At 34.4% G+C, this 19658-nt stretch overlaps 1 protein-coding gene across 11 annotated transcripts in view; it reads left to right on the forward strand.

Moving 5' to 3' along the window:
- Positions 1–19658, forward strand: part of CEP128 (centrosomal protein 128) — a 135146-nt gene that overhangs the window by 50383 nt on the left and 65105 nt on the right. For all 11 annotated transcript variants that reach the window (XR_010389353.1, XM_064512226.1, XM_064512230.1 and 8 more), the window contains 5 exons: positions 1285–1935; positions 5090–5254; positions 7165–7341; positions 10536–10595; positions 13153–13345. Coding sequence is in view for 10 of the 11 variants with exons in the window: in XM_064512226.1 (XP_064368296.1) it covers positions 1285–1935; positions 5090–5254; positions 7165–7341; positions 10536–10595; positions 13153–13345 (1246 nt within the window). In the remaining variant the exon portion in view is untranslated. The remainder of the gene's footprint in view (positions 1–1284; positions 1936–5089; positions 5255–7164; positions 7342–10535; positions 10596–13152; positions 13346–19658) is intronic.

Here is a 19658-nt window from a genome sequence, read left to right on the forward strand (position 1 = left end):
TATTTATATGAGATGTTCCAAATACTTGCAGATTAGTTATAGAAAGGTTGAAACACTGATATTTTCTCGGAGGGGGAACAGACGGATGGGGACACGTCCCAAAACATGATGATTTTTTCTCCATATCCTTACTTTCTTCTTTTTGTAGTTTGTCCTGCATTGATTATTCTTGGGGTACTTACAAATTCTTTTATTATTTTTAAGCTGCAGTCTGTTAACCTTAATTGCCTTTTGTCCCAGATTATTTAAAGTAAGTTTGTTATCTTTTAGGGAGAAATGTGTACTGTTTGTAGAAGTAGTCTTGCTGAAAATAGTCAGTAAAACTCAGTATAAAATTTCTTTAAGCCAGTTTAAAAAAATCCAATAGTTTGTATGATGCATCATACAAAGTCTCTTCTTGTCCCTTTATCACTTTTTTTATAGTAGCAGTGATATGTGATTTGCAGTAGATGTACTGTAAATTCCTGTTTTTTTCAAGCAGAAAGTTTAAAAAATTAGATTATACATCAAGATAAGTAAGAATCAGGAATCATTAACATCAGGAACCATAAACATCAGTTTAATGAGATGTAATATTTAGTAATAAACATTCACTTGCAGTGCAAAATCATTCTGTCTTTTATAGCAATTTCTAGGAGTTTTTTAACCTCAGATGTCAGTATTGAAAAAAGCAAACATTAAACTCTGTAGGAAACAGCTGATTTATTTATTAAACATGGCTGATTTTCCTTTTGAAGATGAATTCTTCATTTCTTAGCTTTGATGCGTCAGTTGAACCAGGCATTCAGCTACTATTGATACTTCAGTGTGTAGTTTTAGAAATAATTTAAAGGTGATACCCTGCTTACCTAATCTTCCAGAAAAGAAGCAAAATGAGTAAGCCTACAAAACGAACCTCTAGGTAAGATATATGACTAGTAGTCCTCTTTGTGTTTTGCTTGGTTACTATAAAGCCTCTTTTCTTCCATACTGCTGTTTGTAAGAACCTGCAAAGATGACCAGTCTGCAAGAGAGTGAGAGAAACAAGGGGTTAAGCAAAATTGTTCCAGCTGAAGAGGCTAGGTCAGTTAAGCACACATCTAATTTCAAGATGGCCTGTGTTCTGTGCCTAAATTTAAAGAAATGTTGCATACACGTGAACCAAGCTCATAACAATCAATATTTTATTAAAAATATTTTATACTTACACAGAGCAAAGTGTGTTACTTTCTTAGATATTGGCTTCCAACAATTTTCCTTAATTACTGTATATGACATTTGATTTTTTTTTTTCCAATTTTCTAGGCCCTAAAAGAAAAAGATGATCTCAAAAGTCAACTTCTCTCTGCTATACACCAAATAGAAAACCTTCAGAAGGAACTGAATGATGTGCTTACAAAAAGGGCCCAGCAGGAAGAGGAACTGCACTGCAAAGAGGTAAAGCTGAATGAGATGAAGTCTCACCAGATATCTCTTGAGGAAGAGATCAAAGAAGTCCAAGGTACTGTAGATAAATTGGAGAAAGAGTTGAAAAAGCAGGTCTTTGTACAAAATCAGATGCAAATTGAAAAGGAACACTTGGAAGGAGAACTTGCAACCACTAACTTGATCCGTGAAAAAGATCAGGAAAGACTCTTAGAAATGCAAGCAGATGTAAAAAACTTAAGCGCTATACGTGCAGAACTAACAAACAGAATAGCAGAAGAAGAGAAAGCCAAAAAGGAATTACATAAGAACCTCTCAGATCTCCAGAAACAGCAGGAATCTAAGCATCGCGAGGTGACTTCAGCTACCAGGCAATTGAAGATGGAAAGAGAGGTTCACCAGCAGGAGCTGGCAGATCTTAGGTCAGAGTTACAGAATGTTAAAATCAAACATGAACGAAATGTTCAAGAGCTGGTGGAGCTCCTTAAGCATGAAAAGGATGATGCAGAGGCTCAGATTAGGATGCTAAAGGTATTCTGAATAATTGCACTGTCAAACTTTCCCCCCCCCTATTGAACGATGAAGTTAATGAAACATGGACTTTAAAATATTTTAATGTATGCATTTTATTGCAGGTCATCATAAAAGTTGAAAGTTCAGGGTAAAAATATATACTGATAATAGGTCTAGGTCAAAAGCTTTTTTTAGTTCAAAAGTGACCAAAATGTGTATGCGTGTGATCCATGATTATAACAGTGGTCTAAATGTTGATACTGATTATTGTACCAAACCAGATTATTAAGAAAATACACTTCTGTTTTTCATTTTCAAAATCATGACTTTCCCAGAACCCTTAGTTTATGTGCATTTTTTTTTTACAGCTCCATATCTACAAAACAGAAGAGTGGAAGACTTGAAGGAAATGGGTTTTGTAGGATAGTAGGGTAGGCAACTTTTTTTTTGTTTTTGTTTTTTTTTTGTTTTTTTTTTTAGAAGTGCACAAAATGACAAAGCGCAATACTTATCAAAGGCTGTAAGTACAGCAAAAGAGATAATCACATCAATCTGTGAGGGTGTCTGATGAGGACATCATCACACTGGTGATTTGGTTTCTTTTTGCCTGAACTCCTCATTGCATTGCAATTGGGTTTTACTTTTATGGACAGACTTCTTCCAAGTTAAGGTAAACTTAAGCATGCTTTTTATCAAACTGTTTTTTAAATATCATGATTCTGAAGATTAAGTGTAGGGAAGTCTAGCAGAAACTTTGTTATCTGTTATCTTTTTCTACCAGGCTGGTAAGGTTTTTTGTTTGTTTGTTTTAAGCCCAGAAAATGATTGTCCTTTGCTATTACAGTTGCAATCTTAACCTTATTTATGCCTCAGCCTTTTCCCAACAGCACCCACAAAAGTTGGACGAAATATATGTTACATTGTACACAAGTTGTTAGTGATGAAGACTTAAATATAAAGGTCAGTTGGGAGGGTCTTAGGAGTAAAGGGAAGATGCAACAAAGCTCCTTGGACCCAAAGCCTAATCTTGGCTTGAGTAGGAATTTAGAGTGAGTTGCAGACAATCAAGGTTGCAGGGCCCTGTGTTTACAGGACCAACTACTGCACAGCTTGTGAAAAGAAGAGCTGTTTGATCCGTTACAGTTCTTTCTCCATTGCATCTTCTGCCTGATGGTTTCTGCTTCACTTTCCTCTGATTTTCTGTAATGCTGCACTGAATTGTAAAATTATGGGGTAGTTGAGGACTTTTTGTGTAGTGGGGAGGTAGCATAGGAATATTGTATGTTACAGGAGAACTAGAACTGGAAAAAAGCATAGCATTTTGTGTGAGGTGTCAGTGTTAAGAAGGATCTTGCTGTGTAAGTACTGAGATTCTGGTGCTTAAATGGACTCTTGGAACTAAGATGTAAGCTTTCAATTCTGTTCTTATAGAATCTATAATGCCCAGTCCTAAAGGAATCTCTACCATTGACCTAAAATGTCTTTTTTATTTTTATTTTTTTAAATGGATAAGCTAGACACAGGAAATTGAGTTGTTTGCTTAGTGGTCCCCAGTCAACTCTATATTCAGAAGACTTGAATCTATCCCCTAATTTTATTATTTGCTCTCCTTTGCTTTGAAAACAGCTTTGTACTTTTAGAATAATAATCCACAAAATCTCTTAATGCCTGTCAGAAATTTCAAGAGTAAATCTTTTATGTAAGATTATCTAGAGATTTGTATTTATACATATAAAATTTTATATATTTGTATATATGCCCCCACTACATACATGGATATAGCTCTGTTTTCCCTCAAGATATTCATATGTGGAAAATGGGTTCAAACCAGATGAGTTAAACTGAGGTCACATCTGTCTTGTCCGTAATGGAAATTGATAGTAATTAGTTTCCTCTTCTGTATCTCTTATTCTTCTCTGCTCTCAGAGGCTTCAATGGAATATGTAAAACAATATAAGTGAGGAATTTGGTGCTTGGATTGTCTGTCTGCATAGACTTTATAGTGCAATTACCGTTAGTAGGGACTGAATAGGATGCTTTTATAGGTATATGCATAGTAAATATTTTAGGCATTGCAGTCTTGTCTTCATGGACTTAGGACACCAAGGTTCTTTGTTGGAATTGTCCTTTGGAGGAGATTTTGTTCTTCATGTTAGCTCTGGTGTCTAAACTAACTTGTAAAACTTCTTCCCTTCCCCTTCTTCTCCATAAAAGTTATATTTAAGATTTAATTGGAAGAACGGAATTACTTATTTTTCCTCAGGAGAGACTTTACTCTGCAGGTTTATTTTTGTATGTAACTGGGTCCCACAATTCACTAACACGAAACTGTTTTCAAATAATGATATATGCATAGTTTTCTTCTTAGCTTTGTGGATTTTTTTGCATTCTATAGCTAATCTGGTGAATTTCTAAAATTTGCCAGTTTCAGTCAGTTTTCAGTGATTATGATTACCTGATATTCATTACATGAATAACCTTAAAACCACAGAATTGTAGAAATTAAAAATACAAACTCCTTGAAGTCTTTTCCCCTGCAAATGTAGGTTTAATGTTGAGTCCTGAAATGAAATGACACATTTTTAGACTTTCTGATTCCAAATGAATTTGGTAGTGGAAAAGTTGTGTAGACACTAAGCTTCTTAAGGTGATGTCAGCTGATGAGTGTAGCAGAGCTGAATTGCAGAATCTGAGACTTCTATTTACTGCTTTTAAAACCTTGTATGGTGCTGTGAGGTCTTACAGAATTTTGCAACATACCTGGCAGGCATCAGTATTCTTTATAGTGATCAATCTTGTTTTGCACTTAATTTTGCATTACAGATAATGTACATGACAGGTCTAAACTGCAAAGGAAAAATCTGTATCATTTAACTTTTTTGCCAGCACTAATAAGTCATAATAATAGCTAATCACAAATAAGTCATATTAAGTCATAGCGTATGATAATTTTATTTTGACTATATGAGTTGCTTAGTTGATTGTCTTCAAAATATGTAATATATTTTATGTGTTCATACAAATGTTTGCACTTACTGTAACTTAAATGTAAAAAATGACATATAATCATTCATCCCTAATTGTTTCCCATGGACTTGATGCTCTGTGGTCTGGGAGTGTTTTAAAATAGCCCGTATACTGACTTTGTCTTCTATTCTCCCATTATCATCAGATGGAACTTGTAGAAGAGAAAAACATAGGCAAGACTCAATGTCGGCAACTGGAGAAGATAAAAGTTGAGTGTGATAAGTTGACTGAAGAATTAACCCAGAATGAAGAGGAAAATATAAAACTTAGGCAAAAATATGAGTTCATAAAACAAGAATTGGAGAAAAAGGTAGGTGTACCTGTTTTTTAACTATAATTCGTCAATCTCACAGCTCTATTTAAACTTCAAATAAATATCTGAAATAGATGGTGAATTTACTTAAAAATGCAAAAAAACCCATACACACATTAAAGAATATGTGTAAATGTAGATCAAATGAGGTAGAAGAGCTTTAGACAGGTCATAGATTGTATCCCTCCAAAGATCGTAGATTTTAGGAGTAGGAATAGCAGTCCTGTTGCATTCCTTAATTCCAATGTGGGTAACTAACAAATATCTAACCAAACTCTTTTTTTTTCCCCCCCACATTTTCTTATAGTGTAATTATGAACAATTTAGAGAAAATTTGAAGTGGATAAGAAATATAATAACAGTAAAAGCAATTATTTATAATTTTATGAAAATTGTTTCCTGCTTCAATATTTAAAACATGGCAAGCAGAATTTTGTCAAACTTTCCCAAGACATTTTCATCCTGCTGCAGTTTCTCATTCTGTCTTTGTTTTTCTAGAGATAAATGCCTGTCCAGTTGCTTAATGTTCAGCTTATTCATGTGTACTGTCAAATATTTATTTTCATTCTCATACCTTTAATATTTTCATCAGCATTGCTTTTCAAAAACCTACTGATGAATCCAGAGTTTTTGACATCATTTTATTTTTGCAATGCTTTTTTCTGCTTTCTTGAGTTTTATTTTTGGTTTACATGACTGGTCCCATAACATTGCTTTTTAATATGTTTTTCTTAACATCAATATATTCTATGTAGTGCTGTTTATATCTTGAATTTCTTCTTCTGCAACATTGTGATTTTGGATGAGTATTTCTGTATATGGATAGAGATTTATCGACAACATTGAAAAGGAAAGATTGTTTCTTATCTTTGACAAATTTAATTTGATTTATAAATTAAAATTCAAAAAAAGGAAAAAGTGTGCAAGCTACAGGAAATTGCTTATAAATTTTCCATGATATCCTCATTTAAAAAAATGGATATCTGAGTCTTTAGCTGTAAAGTTCTTACTGTTGTATGTTAATTTAGTAATTTCTCATCCTTTTAAAATTAAATTTTGTGATATAATCGTTTATCTTAGCCCAGTACAAGAGATTTGTTCATTCATTGCTCATGGACCACTGAACAATCATCAGATGATTTTTAACTAGCTCAAGAAAGTTTCAGACTATTCAAGTCAAGTAACAGATGCCCATGGGTAGATTCTTTGTGGCTTTTCAGGTTTTTTAATTTAATTTTAAACTCATATTTTGTTATTATAAATGAAGTACACAGTATCAGTAGCTGTTGAGCTTAAAACCTAGTGGGTTTCATTTTGAATGTAGATAAGGTGAAGAGACTGCTTGTAAATATAAAGGAAGTGAATCTGAATCTTAAAAAGGTATACATTGTGTTTAGTTATCTTTCCGGTGTTGGACCATAATATAAAATACTTTACTTTCCTCTGCCTGGTCACTGTCCTATGAGGTATTCTTTGAACACTTTTTCTTGGAGAATGCATAGATTGCAAATACAGGTTTGCTTCAGGGATCTGTGTTTGTGATGCCAGAAATTGAATGCCTCTAACAAGTTTTAGAGTAAAAGATAAAAAGAAGAGTGTTAATTGTGGGCTCTTTGTCTACTGATGAAAAAGAGTTTTATGATAGAATGTGTGGTTTTGACTCTGCAATTGGGCTCTGTGATAGATGGTTTTGGATTTGGTAGCAGTTTCTTCATAACTGATTTGCAAGCGAATAAGGACTGTCGAGAGAGGAACAAATGAATAGTATGAGAAGGTATTATATTACATGGCAAGGATCTCAACTCAGTGCTCAAGTGAGCTCAGTGTGAGTTTAAGACAAAAAGAGGTATGGGTATATTATTAATGTAATAATTTCTCTTTGTTTTGCTTTTCCTCCTTTGCTCCAGGATAAACAGATCAGCAATGAAGAAGAATACTTGAGAAGGATGGATGAAGCCAGACTGCAGTTCAAGGATCAGCTGCATCATTTAGAAATGGAACAGGAATCCATTCTCACTATGATAGGAAGTGAAATTGATGCTGCTTGTGAAATTCTTTCTCGGGACTCTGCGGAGAAATTCAAAGTAATTCTAAGCTTTAAGTCTGCTGCAGATTTTTAGCGATCTCCTTAATGGATGATTGTAGCAGAATTTGTATGCATTGTTGTCTGAGGAGCACGTTTTGTATAGATAATTTATGGAGAATAAGATTATTGATGTTTAGCTGATACAGCTGCTTATTGCCATGTACTGGAGTGAGATACTGTGAGGATCTGCCTGTACGCTAATGGTTACCATTTTATTTTGCCAGTGGTTTTTGTAAGTGTGCTTTGCGTGCTGGTGCAAAAGAATCTTATGTCAGCCAGAGCATCGAGGTAGATTTTCCTAGACCTCCTCTTTATAGGGAAGCCCCCCAAGAAAGACCTGAAAGGTTTTTCAAGTTAAACACCCCTTCCCTGTCCCCAGGTTTTATTAGAATTTCATTTAGGAACTTCATTTTTTTTTAAGTGGAGAAATAAATGCTAGATATGAAAAGGCTTTCTAACCTACTCTCTGCTTGTGGATCAGGTCCTTGTTCCCAGAAACTGAAACTCTTGAGTTTCCACAAGTGCGTAGCTTGCTGTGATTTCACTGCTTCCCTCAACTCTCTTTCCTGCCACCCTTTACCTTCCATCTGGAAGCCTTTTTTCACCTGAGCATTCTCATTTGTTCCCCAGAGACAGAACAGTCTCTTTCTCACTCCAGGTGATTCTACCTGACTAGTCTTAAATCAGAGTGGTACGTAGATAAGAATAAAGAAAACAGTCTGTCTCAGCTTTTCCCTGTACTCATTTGTGTTAGTCATACTTATATCACAAGTACTTGAGCTGGAGGCATTTTAGGCTTAGCTCTGACCTTGAAGTGCACTCAGATTACACCTTTCTTTTCTTTTCACTTAAGAGCAGAGCATGCTTTCCTACTCTGCTTCTCATGGTAACTTGGCTGGGCTGGGCTGCCTTTGAAATAGAAGTGTTTCAGCTACAACACTGGAAAATTTGTTATCTTCTCTAACATTTTTCCTTTATTTTCTATCTTATGTTTTGCTCCTCACCTGTTTTGCTTGATTGTGTGCAGAGAAGTTGCTTTGTTTCAGTCTTGTAACATGATTTTGTCTTTTTTTTCTTTTCTTAATTGTGGTGTTGGGACATTGTCATAGCATACAAGGAGCAGCTAACAGGAAAACATATTTGACTGACAAGCTTTCTCCTCCGTACCCTTGCAGATGAGTGGTTAATTACTAGGTTTTTGTGATTTGACATAGTTGCGAGATTCTGGGATTGCCCATCTTGAGCTTGCCTCCAACATCCTACAGAGTTTTTGTCTTCTGGGTAAAGCTCTGCTGATCCCTGTTTTCACAAATCTCTTTATTTATCTATTTTCGTTATCCCCTTTAACTATTTACCATTGGCAAGCTGAAAACAGGTTTGAATCTGAATTTTTGATTAGACAGATAATGCAGCACAGTTTTATGCTGTCTGTTCTGGAAGAGGTGTTTTGCTTTGTGTTGGGGGCATGGGGGTGTGTGTGGTGGTTTTTTTTCTTTTTCTTTTTCAAAGAAAGAAGATCCCTTGGTTATATTGTTCCTCTTCTCAGTACTTCAGGTACTGTCAAGGTTTGTGAAAGGGTTTCAGCCAAGTTCTTCCTTTCAAGGAATACTCCTGCAACTGATATGAGCAATGAGGAATTTAAAGGAGAAATACTGGTGTTCAGAAAAATTAAGCACCAACTTTAATCTTCCTAAAAGTAAAACATACTGAATTTTTTTATAATCGCCATGCTTTGGTATTCTAAACAAAGAATTTCAGGTTTATTGTTGACATTTATTTTTCCAGCTAGTCTTTTATTGTTATATGAAATCTTACACTTTCAGTAACTACTCTGGTTATGTTTCAACTCTAAACCTTGTTTGAACATGGTTGTAAAGAATGAGTTTTGCTGACACGGAAGTCGCAACTTTTAGGTATTCATTGCTCTGTGAAGTCATGGTCAATATGACTAAATCATTTCTTTTCAGCTGTATCCAAAAGTGGTAATAATTTTCATGTAAAACATCTGTTTGCACATAAGTAAGTACATGGTACCTTTTAGGCTCCTTTGGTCTCAGTTTAGATGATAAATACGTGTTAAAGAAATAGACTTGTTACTAAAGTTATGAGACACAGGCCAAAAAAATAAGACCTGCTGAATTGCAAAATGATGTAAATTAAAAGCAAAGCCAAAAATTTTGATTAGAGAAAGGCATGCTGTAGTAGTCATGAGGTAGGTCCACATGAGACATGGGATGAATCAGCCATAAGGTTAATGGGAACTTCATTTTAAGTGGACTTCCATTAAAAGAGAAGTGTGTATGGACTGCTTTTTTCCTTTTGTCTACCAGCTTGTAAAATGGAAAAAAAAATCCATTATCACTACCTTTTTAATAAATAATAGAGGAAGTATATATGAAAGTATCTTTAAAATAGGCTTTAAATATACATAGTTCAGTTGGATTGCAGAAAAGAGATATCACATTTTCTTCTTCTATGAAGTATTAATGAAACATTCCAGCATAGGTTCATCTTCTCTTTTCATCCACTTCATGAAAAATAGTGAAGATTAATTTTCTTGCTTATGCTTATCGGGTGTTCAGAGTAAGTGATTTGTCTTTTATACAGAGACACTATAAAGATCATCATGAAGCATGAATATTTTTAAGATTTTAGTGTTTTATCCTTTTTCACTTTCTGATAAAACAAGAAATAGAAACAGTGTCGGCAATAACTGCACACTATTTCTGTAGTTATACTGGTAACAATTAAATGACTAACAGGTATGGGTTATGCTACTTCTGGTTCATGTGCAGAAACTATATTGTTCTACAGAATGGAGGAAAATACAATTGAATGACTTTAAAAAATAAAATTAAATTAAAATACAATTCAAAAAAAGCTTTAATCTGGTTGCAAAGGTATGTTCTGAGCATGTTCCAAACACACATCAATGTAGTGACTCTTAAGAGAAAAGTATACAAATTCAGAATATAACAACTTACTTTTGACTTAAGTTGTACCTCTAAACAAAATTTACCTTTAAATGTGACTAATTCATAGTTAAACAGTTCTTTCAAAACACTTACAGATATGATTTCCAAAGTGAATTTTTAGCAAAGAATATTTACCTGAAGATTTTTAGTAAGCAGAAGAGTCTTTCTTTTTGGTGTCTAATTCCTTTTCCTATGCCTATTCTTTTCTCCCCCTTAGGCAATATCACTTACACCTATGTTGCTGAATGATCCTTATCGCTGGTTAGCAGAAACAAAGGTAATAATGAATCCTTCTGAAATGATTACTATCAAATCTTACTGAATAAGCTAATATCCAACATTTATAATTATTTGGTAGAAAGTGTTTGAAAAGGCAAAGGGGAAAAGGAAAAAGACAAGAAGTATTCTTTTGGCAGCAAACTTGGTACTGGCAGACTGTTATTTCAGCTGATAGCAAAATCTGGAAAATGATTCTATCAAAAGATACCTCTATAGCTAGATTAACAGCAATGCTGTTTTTGCAAAAAAATGCATTGATGTATGTGCAGTGATAGTCTTTAGATCAGCATTTCCCACTGTGCCAATTGTTTTGAGGTAAAAAGAACATGAGAATGTAGCCAGTAGATTGTTTTTTATATGGTGTTATAGCAAAGCAAGAAATGTTTTTTGAAATAAGACTGTTCTTTATTAAATCTAAAGAGTGTTAGAGTGGATTCCTGGAAAATGAGCTATTTTCCTTCCTGCTTTGTTTAAAGCCTCTGAATCCTATAACGTGGGCACATACATGCTTGGAAACTTCTTTAAAGGGATGACTGGTATCTTCTAACCTTTGCTTTTCATTTTGCAACTCTCCCATCTCCCCTTCCCCCTTGAAGACAAATTGAAACTGTTTACTTGTAAGATAATTTAAAGTTGTTGATGTATATGCTCTATGTAGGACATGTTGACCAAGAGAGACTATCACTATAAATAGCAGAGATAAGATTTGAATCAAAGGAGAAATGTTATGTAGGAAGTATTTTCACTATTTAGATAAGTGATACTGACATAGTGTTGAAAAGACCTTTCAAAGAACACCTAGTAATCATTTGCATATATTTGCCAGATAAGTTTCTTTAGCTACCAGAAGTGAGGCTCGAACAAATGAGAACTTAAAGTCCTTTTATTTATTTATTTTTGCTTTTAGTCTAAATACAGAGTGAAAATACTCATAAAAGTGAAAAAGATAGGTATTTAGGAAACATAAATCTGGGAATATCTTGCCACTGTAGGTAGCCACATTTCCATTTCTGGGTCATTGCAACTGCAGATGAATATTCAAAAACTGCAGTCTTGTTTTTCCTAAATTTCTGAAATCCAAGTTGTTTGCATCTAGTCCAAGGGGTGTGAAATTTGTTTGTAATAGTAACTACCTTGGTACTGATCTTTTCCTAACCTAATTAAATATTCTCTTCACGTTGTCAACTCTTTTTGTGGATGAATTGGTTATAAATTGTTCCTCTTTCAGAACTAGTCTTTTTTAGCTCATCTGGCTTTTGGTTCTTCTCTCTGGATAACTATAGTTTCTAGAAGCTACAAATTTGCTTCACATACAGATAATTTTTCAGAAATGACTTCTGAACTTTAGTATTAAATGCACGGCTTGGTCCCAGTATTTTACATAACATTTCCTGTTTGCAAGTAATACAGATTACCAGATCATGCAGTTTAAAGCATATTAAGGACATTTGTTTTAATTTTTTTGTTAATTTTTTTTTAATTATTTTTCTATCTTATGTGCCTTGTACTCTGTCCCTGCATATTTAAATTGTGTAGATTTCATGAATCTCTCTATCCATCTCCCTTTATTACATACATTTTTAAGGGGAAGAATTGCTTTGCTATCCATCAAGCTGCTGACTATCACACTTTTCAGGAGTGCATCTTCAGTGGGCATCGGAGAGTTTGGCTGTAGTCTGAATCTTCCCTACCGTTTTGTATTGTTCAGATCTGTTAGGTATACTATAAAATAGCTTAGATTTGAAAATATTAGGGAGAAAAAATTTGCGTCCTAGTACAGGAAAAAGTGATATAGGTGTATAGTTAATAAGTAGAACATATCTCAGTTTTTTTCCTTAAGTCCTAGTTCTCTGCAGTAAAAGGTAATGTTTTTGTCTTCCTGGGTCCAGAGTGCATTATTATTTGAGTTTGGGGTTAGTGACAGCCAGGACTTTTTCTAGTTAAATAATTGGATCATTAATATATATTTGTGGTCTTCTCTTTTAGTACTGCTAGATTTACTGTATTGACCATAAAGTCTCTTATTTATGAGCTCTTTTTTCCTTTTCTCTCTGTGTGAATCTTAGATGTTGTCTTTTGCTGACCATAAAGGATTGCTGTGACTTAGCTTTTAATGCAACTGAATGCTGTAAATTCCTTTACTGTAGGTTGGAGAAAGAAAGGTTTTCTGAAAAGAAGGAATATCTCTTGGTATCTGTATATACTCTCATTCAATGTGAATTTCCATACATGTATCTGCAAATTCTTACTCCTAATATAAATAATCTGTACATTGCTTCTCCATTTACAGGTTATCAGCCAAAATATGTGTATGTGTTTTGAGGCTTTTTGAGGGTCAAGATATGCCCTTTTAATATATCTGAATATCCTCTTTTATTATTGTTACGCAGTAATAGCTACAAATAAAGTAGCTATTACTGCATAACATTTTATTGTTTATATTACTGCATAACAATACTGTGTACAATCCAAAAGTAATTTGCTTAGTTAACATTTATGTCTTGCTATTTTTATTAGAATTCTTTCCTTTTTATTGTCCCTATTTTTTAACATAGACTAAGCTTCAGTGGCTGTGTGAGGAGGTGAAGGAGAGAGAAAGTCAGGAAAAGAAGCTGCGATGCTGCTTACGGCAGAGCCGAGAACAGCTCAAGCACTTTGTGCAGATGAAGGAGTCTGAACATCAGTCTCTTTTTAAACAAATAAAAAAGCAAGAGCAACTTTTGGAAGAAGTTCACAGAGAAAAGAGAGGTGAGTTACTGGTTCCATTTTTGTTACTAAAGAGAGAGACGTATTTAAAATACTCCTAATTATAATTCCTATGGTGCATAAGATGTATTTTATTGACTAGTAATTACAAGTTCTGATTTGGTGACTTGCTAGTGATAACCACAAAGAAACCAATTTTTTGTTTCCCTTTGGTTAAATATGCCTTTTTTGACAACAATTATATTTCAGCCTGGTGCAGTGGCTGAATAGCACATGAATTTGCAGCATGGGCAGCAGATGTAGCAATTATTTTTCATCTGTACTATTTGAGGCATTTCACAGCCTGAAGCAGAAATTATAGAAGAGTCTAAGGCAGCATTGATTTATATTTATGCTACTTTTTATCTGTCAAAAAAAAAGTCCAAAGCAATCCCAAGTCCTTTGCAGTTACTCCCTTTTACTTAAGTTGGATGTACAAAGAACTTTGGCAAATTTTCCTCTCATTCCTTCTGTATTGCAAAAAGGAGTAATACAAGCTTTGGTGCTAGTTAAAATGAATGTTATGTATGGAATACCACGTAAGACTAGTGTGCTTCCTCTCTAGGTGTGTAGGTCTTGCTCTGGAGTGTTGTGTGTGTGCTAGTATCCACACCATCTGTACTTAGCACAAAAGGGAAATGATACTCAGGTTTTACTGAGGGTCATAAAGTTCTGGTGGGGGTGGCCCCCGTATCCTCAAGGCGAGAGCCATTTCTGAATACTAGCCCAGATACGTGTAGTTTATTATTTTACATTTTCTTGGAGATGGACTTACTTTTTAGGAGTAGAGAAGCGTGCTTTCATCTTTCATTAGGAGCTTCTTATTCTAGCATTTCAGGAAAACAGGAAGATCTCACTCTTCATCATTCTGCTTTTCATACATGTACAAGATCACTTATACCGTGTCATTTGTAGTTTAATTAACCACATTATTTCAATGAAGAATATTTTTATAGTAAAATCAAAGCATTATAGTAAACAGAACATAGACAATTTACAGTGTGCCTTTATTTTCATCTTCAAAAAGCTTTGTATTTCGGTGTTACAAATCAATAATGGTTGTTACAAACCACGTAAGAATGGATCCTTGTTAAATCAAATGTTAATTGAAGTGTAAAATTGGTCTTGGTCAGATTTTGTGCATGTCATCAAGTTGAGTCACTGGCTCTCCAAGAATCCCATCATAATTTGTGAAAGTTTATCTTCAAAGGTGTATGTTATTTGCCCTCCTTACTCCTTTCGAAAGGTCACTCCAGATGCTTACTGCTCTGATGTTTAGAAGTTTCCTTTACTTTCCAGGAGGGGATTTTTATTAAGTGGTTGGAAAGTTAGTCAGATATTACATGCTACATACTGACCCACACATGATTAAGCTGGATAAAACCAGAATTAATGGCTGTCAATGCATACTCCTGTATTCCCATAATAATTGGAGATAACTTTCTGTCCTGGGGTGTATCACTATGTAAAAACATAATGGCAGAATAAAAAGCGTAATACAGCTGAAGATGGTAAGAATAATGAAAATTTATGTTTAGATTTTGAGATGTATTGAGTTCCTTTTCCATCTGCTAAATGATTGCCCAAATCATCCAATTCTGTAACAGATGGCTTGAGCAGGACTGGATAGCTCCATAAAATATTCAAATTCTAGACTGTTTCTCAGAGGTAATGTAAGTGTAAGTTAGCAGTGTGTGTAGATTTCTCGTAATATTTGAAGGTAACAGTCTTCAGATTGAGAGGTAACTCAGGTTACCCTTTGTTAAGGGTGTACACATCCTGCTTTGTATACTGTGCAGTAAGTTAAGGGAAGATCAGGCCCTCTCCTGAGAAGCCAAGAAAGAATTTCTCAAGTAGGAAGCATAAATATGAATTTTCTTGCTATTGAAAGGTACGCATGACTTAAGCAGCTTAAACTTTGCCAGTTATGGGTAAGTACCATCTCTTAATCACCTTCTTTTCATTAATGGTTTCAGACCTTTATCATATCCCCTTTTGTTACCTCTCTTTTCCAAGCTGAAAACCTCTCCTCAGTTTATTTCCCTCTGTATGGAAAATATTACATACCTCAGGTCATTCTATTCAGACACCTCTGTGCTCCTTCTACTAAATCAGTTATGAGGCAGTCTGATTGAAACTCTGTGGAGTATTTGAAGTGTGAATCACTGTAGACTTATACCTGCAACATTCTTCTAGGAAATTTGAGTTCTCCTAAGTTTATCTCGCAATGTGTTGTGACATAAGGAATAAATGCTTGAAGAAATGTTGTCCATATCAAACAAAAGCTCAGGAGGCCAACAATTTAACAACAGGTGGTGAGGAAAACACATTTAAAGAACTATTAATGCTCTTTAAGGAAGAATTCTGAACAGTAGCCAAGGGAACTAGAGCCCGAAGTTTTCGTATGAAAAGAGGGAAGGCAAGGAATGTCATTAGAAGAACTTCATTCATGGTGTTAAGACTTAGAACTACCTCAAGACCTGCACTAAATGTTTTGAGAATATTCTCAGGGTTCTTTTAGTGTTCTCAACTTCTCCGGTGCTTGCTCACTCGCTCGCTCTCTAAAAGATACTATACCAGCAGAAGAGCAAGCTTCTGAAAGCATCAGAAATATGTGGATAGCTGAGAATCTGACAAGCTGAATTAGAAGGAAAGTAATCCAAGAAAAGAAAGAGATGGCTAGCATAGTGATTATTGGTCTCAGAAAAAGGGACAGTGCAAACAAGGAGAAGCCTGTGTGAAAATGATCAGTGAGAAAATGGATTAACTGACATTGGGTCCAGGGATCAGAATTTCCTTATTTAAATAGATCCTCTAACAAAATTTTATCTGAACAAGTCGGAAATGAAGAATCTGCCTAAGTCTGAAAAAAAACCTACATGATGAGAGGCTATATTTTTACACTTATAAAAGGTTGGCACTAACCTGAGTGACAGAGATTAAGTACTTCTACTGAAAGTTTGGCCTGTAGGTAAACCTCGAGAAGTATTGACATGCTTTATGGGCGGGTGTAGTCTGTAAACATAGCTGATGTCATCTCTTTTGAATCTTTTTATGTAATATGTTAGGCTTTATGTAATATGTTTGCACATCTCACTGTCATGGCAATATCTTTCAGTTGCCTCAGTTTCAGAAGAAATTGTCACCTATTGGATTTTCTCTTTTTGCGCTTTCCATATAAACTTTGTTCCAGTCACCATTCAAGGCTCAATACTGGTAACAATAGGTCACTCATTTTATCAAGCAGAATAATTACTATTTTTTTTAAGCATTTTGGTAGTAGTCACTTTGTATTTAGATTGATGTAGACTCAGAGCAGATCAGACTAAACTTTAGAATAAATTTAGTCACAGCTTCTAGTGGCTGACTTTTTTTATTATTATTGAAAAAATCTTTTGTGAAACATTAACAAAAATAAAGCAATTAATAACAGAATAACAATAGCAGTAACAATTAAAAATAACAAAAAGTTATTGTAAATGTGTTGTGGAACAAGGCAGATTATTTTCTTTACAAGAACAGTAAGATCCTATCAAGATTTTCTACCTCTACTTTTGAATAAAGGACTTTGAAAGAGAACATGCTTTGATCCTTTAAGCTTAAGTGTTTCTATTGTTATCCTTCATTTGTTTAAAATGATAGCGCCAAGACCATGATATAATATTAATAGTGTTTTAGTTTTCTTTGAATAACTGTCTGCTAAGCTGATCTCCTTGAGACCTTAGTTGCCATTTTTAATTTAAGTGTGCTGGAAACAACACAAATCAGATTAAATTTTTAAGTCTGTAGTACCTGCTTTGATTGAGGCTTTGTCAAAGTTTCATAGCATAGATCTTAAACTTAAACTGTCTGCAGAGTTACCATGGAAAAAATATTAAACTGAAAATGTTACTTATATAACAGGGTGGTGAAAAGTACTGGCTTTTGCTGAGGAGGAGGGGGGAAAAAAAAGTAATATTGTGCCTTCTATTTACAGTGGACATTCCTGTGTTCCCTACAAATGTGTGTGATTACATTGGTTACCTGACATGTTACAATTCTTGTAATTCTAAGTAAATGATGTTTTTTTTCTGTCTACTTCTAGAGGTAGATGCTTATTAAGGGAGATAAGAAAATCATTAAGGGAGATAAGAAAAGGAAATAATGCTTTTTTAAATACAGTTACATATCTGTTAATTTTCTGTATAACAGAAAAAAGTAATTACACTTTTAAATTCCCCTAAATAAAGGATGAGGAATAGGACTTACGAAAAATGACAGGATACAGACAATGCAGGCCAGTGTTTAAGGCCTGGAGCCAGCATACATGCCCCTGCTGATGATTCGGAGTCAGACAGGCGTGAAGATATCAGCTGAAGGACAGCAACTTCAGATGAAAGACAGGAACCAGGAACACCAGCTGAAGTACTTGGAACAACAGTCAAAGGCTTGAGTTATAAGTAGCCATAGATGTTTCTATAGTTACATCTCCTACTAGTCATTCTTCCAAGGCGTTGCCCTACCTGTGGTTACTTTTGGTCCCATTAAAAGGGTTTGATCATCCAAAAACTGCTAATTGAGTCTAAATTGAGGAATGTTCAGATAAACTAGCTAGCTATGACTTCTACTGACAGATTTTTCCAAAACAATCCCCTTGCAATTTTCACTTAAAAATATTCCTAAAAGATTTTTTAATTTAATTTAAAAAGTGTTTAATTTCTGATTTAATTCTTTAATTTCTGATTTTAATATTAATGATAATGGATAATAGTTTTAGTTGTTCTATTTAAAGGGAAATAGGAAAGTGTTCAAGAGTATTTATAGATAAATATCCAACATGTTAGAAAAGTTAGTTTCCCACCTGGGAGGCAGGGGGAACTCCACAACTAAATAACATAGAAAAGATTTGAAGTCAAAAGAAGAAGGCAATGTAATGAAATGTTAGAAATTTCAAATTAAGGAGATAGAGTGGTGGTTGGCTTCTGTTACTTTAAGATAAAAAATTAAGAAGGTGCCTTTTCCAGAAGACACTGATTATAATGACATCATAGGTAAAGCCCAGATGCAGGAATAAAGCAAATTATTTTCCTTTATGGAAGAAGCCCCTCCACACTTCTATTTTTAAACATCAAAGTATAGTTGACTGCATGCTGCTTCAGTCAACTTTGTTGCAAATGGATGAAAATATTTTCTGCTGCATTTAGAATGATGCAGATTTTAGATGGAACAGTTTATAAGAAAGGGAAATACGCTAATGGATATGGGTGTCTGTGTCTACCAAAGGTGTAACATGGAATGTTTTCCTGAATACATACTACAGTCTAAAAATAGCCCATGAATTTAAATTTACAGAAAACTGAAATTATAAAATCAAGATAGAGGAATTATACTCAAAATTAGTATGCTGATTTCCCTCTTAAGGATCTTGTAATATTACAGTTTTTTCATGTTTCTTTTTGTGGGAAAGAATAAAAAGACTTATGGTGGACGTACCAGAAGTAGGTAGGATGAATATTTAAAGATAAACTGCCTTATTGAAGAACATTAGCCATGTTTCAGGAAACTTTATCATCTTTAATTTGTCTGTTACAACTCTGTTAACTACATAGTCTTTTGTCTTTTCTGTTCATCACCAATGCATTTGTAAATATCCAGGAACTTTCTTGATTGTAGGCTTTTTGCTTCTCCTCATGAATTTCTACAGAAGTGTTAGTGTTATCACAGTCCAACCTTTGGCGTGTAAGCTGGCTGTTTAAACAGTGTAATATTGGCAAATATAACTAAGCTGATGTAAAGATTCATGAATGAGAGAATAGGAAATTAAGGAAAATAGAGTAATGTAGTATAGAGTCTCAGGATTGTTTGCAAAGTGACAGAAGTTCCATAGTTCTCTGGTGCTGTCTTGAGATTGGCTACACTTGTCTTCCCTTCTTGATGATCATAGTGTCCTGGAGAGGTGAGAAATTCAGAAAACTGGCAATATTTTTAAATACTTAAGAACTGAAGGTGGCATTGGTATTGGTTTCAGGTTTTGAAGGTTTGTACCTTCATTGTTTGCATGGATGGCACTTCACTACTTAACAAGTTCTTTATCTAGCATCCCTGATATTTCATGAAGTGATTTCTTAGATAAGTACTATTTCAAGTTTATTTTAATAGCATTGCACTAAGTATTCAATATTTTAACAAAGTGGGCAAGGTTTGAGGAAATAGAAGGTATAAATTCCAATTTCTTACTAAGCTTCTTGGTCATTTTCCCTTCTGGGGTCACTGAGCACAGTGAGGTAGGTTTACAGATTTGTTTCAAAATTAGTTCAAATCATAAGGATCTTATTAC

Source organism: Dromaius novaehollandiae, chromosome 5, assembly GCF_036370855.1.
Source record: "Dromaius novaehollandiae isolate bDroNov1 chromosome 5, bDroNov1.hap1, whole genome shotgun sequence".
NCBI classification, from domain to species: Eukaryota; Metazoa; Chordata; class Aves; order Casuariiformes; family Dromaiidae; genus Dromaius; species Dromaius novaehollandiae.